At 33.5% G+C, this 2458-nt stretch overlaps 1 protein-coding gene across 1 annotated transcript; it reads right to left on the reverse strand.

Moving 5' to 3' along the window:
* Window positions 1-962: 962 nt before the first annotated feature.
* LOC107060266 (uncharacterized) lies at window positions 963-1484 on the reverse strand. The gene has a single exon (XM_015307946.1). The coding sequence runs from the start codon at window positions 1482-1484 to the stop codon at window positions 963-965; it is 522 nt and encodes a 173-aa protein (XP_015163432.1).
* Between the last annotated feature and the right edge of the window lie 974 nt (window positions 1485-2458).

Here is a 2458-nt window from a genome sequence, read left to right on the forward strand (position 1 = left end):
ATTGCGCTCTTAATCGTATCATTTGTGTCAATAATTTTGCAAACGCCAGGTTGCGAGATGATAAGAGGCACACATGAAACCATCTTGAAGATGCATCTATTAGGACTATAAAATATCTAAACAACCCACTAGATAGGTGAATAGGTCCACATATATCCCCATGTATACGTTCTAAAAATTGAGGGGATTCAATGTTAACCTTCATTGGTGATGGCCTAGTAATCAATTTGCCTTGACAACAAGCAGCACATGAAAACTCATCATTTGTAAGAATCTCCAGGTTCTTTAATGAATGTCCATTTGAATTTTTAATGATTCGTCTCATCATTATTAATCCAGGATGACCTATTCAGTCATGCCAAAGCACAAAAATTTTTAAGTCAGTAAACTTCTGGTTTATGATAGAGTGTGCTTCAACTATACTTATTTTTGCATAATAAAAGTTGATAATTTCTCCAACACATATTTCTGGCCTGAGACAATCTTGGTAATACCAAGGTATTCAACATTCATTTCATTTATTGTCTCAGCATGATATTCATTTCGGCGAATATCTTTAAAACTTAACAGGTTTCTTGGGGATTTAGAAGAGAACAATGCATCTTCTATAATACGTTTTGTCCCCTTAGGCAAAACTATAGTAGCTCTTCCGGAGCCTTCAATTAAGTTCGAATTACCAGAAATTGTAGTAACATTTGCTTTCCTTCTAAGCAAGTAAGAAAATTATTTCTCATAATTGAATATGGCATGCGTTGTTCCACTATCAATTACACAAATATCTTCATGATCATTGATCCGAACAAAATTTGAGAGGTATCCATATATTCTTCAAGATAAAAGATATAAACGAAGTAAACATTATAATATTATTACTAAAAAACATTACACAACTTTTTATTTATTTATAAGACTAGGAAAACATATCCATACTAGTTCATACAAATGACAGACGTGAAATATATTTACATTATTATAGACCCATCACCTATCAGGTGATCTATTTTTCCTTCAGGATTCTCAAAGAAATTCGCTACATCTAGATGCATGGGTTCAACATTATCTTCACAGATAAAGTTGGTTTCTGCGTTATTTTTCACCTCCTTCAGGGAAGCTTGATACAGCTCAACCAGGTGCCTTGGCGTACGACAAGTATGTGACCAATGCCCTTTTCCATCACATTGATAACATTTGTTGTCTGAATTTTTCTTCTGCACCACTTCATGCTTTTCATCATTCTTTTTACACTGCTGGTGGTGAATGTTATTATTTAGTGCTCGACGATCACCATGATTGAAATTTCTTCCTCGACCACGGCCACGGCCATGACCTTTTCCACGCTTAGATTGGCGACAATTTGCCGTATTTACTTCAGGAAATGGCATAGAATCAGTAGGTCGACTTTCATGAGTTTTCATCAGTAAGTCATTATGTTGTTCAACAACAACGAGATGTGAAATTAATTCTAAATATTTTTTAAATCCCATTTCTCAGTATTGCTGCTGCAGGAGCATACTCGAGGTAGGAAAACTGAAAAATGTTTTCTCCAGCATATCATGGTTAGTGTTATTTTCTCCGAATAATTCTAATTGTGAGATGATTTTAAACATGGAAGAGTTATACTCACTATAGATTTAAAATCTTGAAGTCTCAAATGGATCTAGTCATAACGTGCTTGTGGAAGGACGACCAACTTCAGCTGGTCATATCTATCTTTTAAATTATTCCACAACACCTGAGGATCTTTAACAGTGAGATATTCCATTTTTAAACCCTCATCAAGGTAATGACGGAGAAATATCATTGCCTTAGCACAATTTTGATTCGATGCCTGATTTTTTTCTTGGATGGTGTCTGCTAGACCCATCACATCAAGATGAATTTCTGCATCAAGTACCCATGATAGATAGCCTTTTCCCGATATGTCTAAAGCAAGAAATTCAAGTTTAAAAAAATTTGACATTATTTAAGAAAAGAAAATTTATACCTTCGAGGCTTTTAAAGTCTTTACTTAAACTGGTAGAGACTCGTGCTGATAAGGTGTTATAAAAGAACTAAAAGTAACAAACTAAAAAGAAGAACAATAGAGAGAGTAATGTACTATATTTTTCACTTCATTCGTTATATCATTCAAATGAAATACAAAGCCTTTATATAGGCAATGTAAATTGGTGAATGGCTGACACAAGCCATCCACTACTTTGCACAAGCTGTGCACAATTTCAACACTCCAATACACATACTATCCACATACCATATTGTGACATCCACACGTTCACAACACTACTATATTAATACAATGAAAAAAGGAAGTAACATTAATAAAATATGTATATTGATCATGTGTTCATTTTTTCTATCGAGATCAATTACTATCAAATTCTTGGATGTATATTATTAAGCTTCACAAATATTTATTTTTCTTCCTTGACAGAATTTTACTATCATAGTTCATTATATA

This window comes from Solanum tuberosum, unplaced genomic scaffold (genome assembly GCF_000226075.1).
Source record: "Solanum tuberosum cultivar DM 1-3 516 R44 unplaced genomic scaffold, SolTub_3.0 scf00070, whole genome shotgun sequence".
In the NCBI taxonomy this organism is placed as follows: Eukaryota; Viridiplantae; Streptophyta; class Magnoliopsida; order Solanales; family Solanaceae; genus Solanum; species Solanum tuberosum.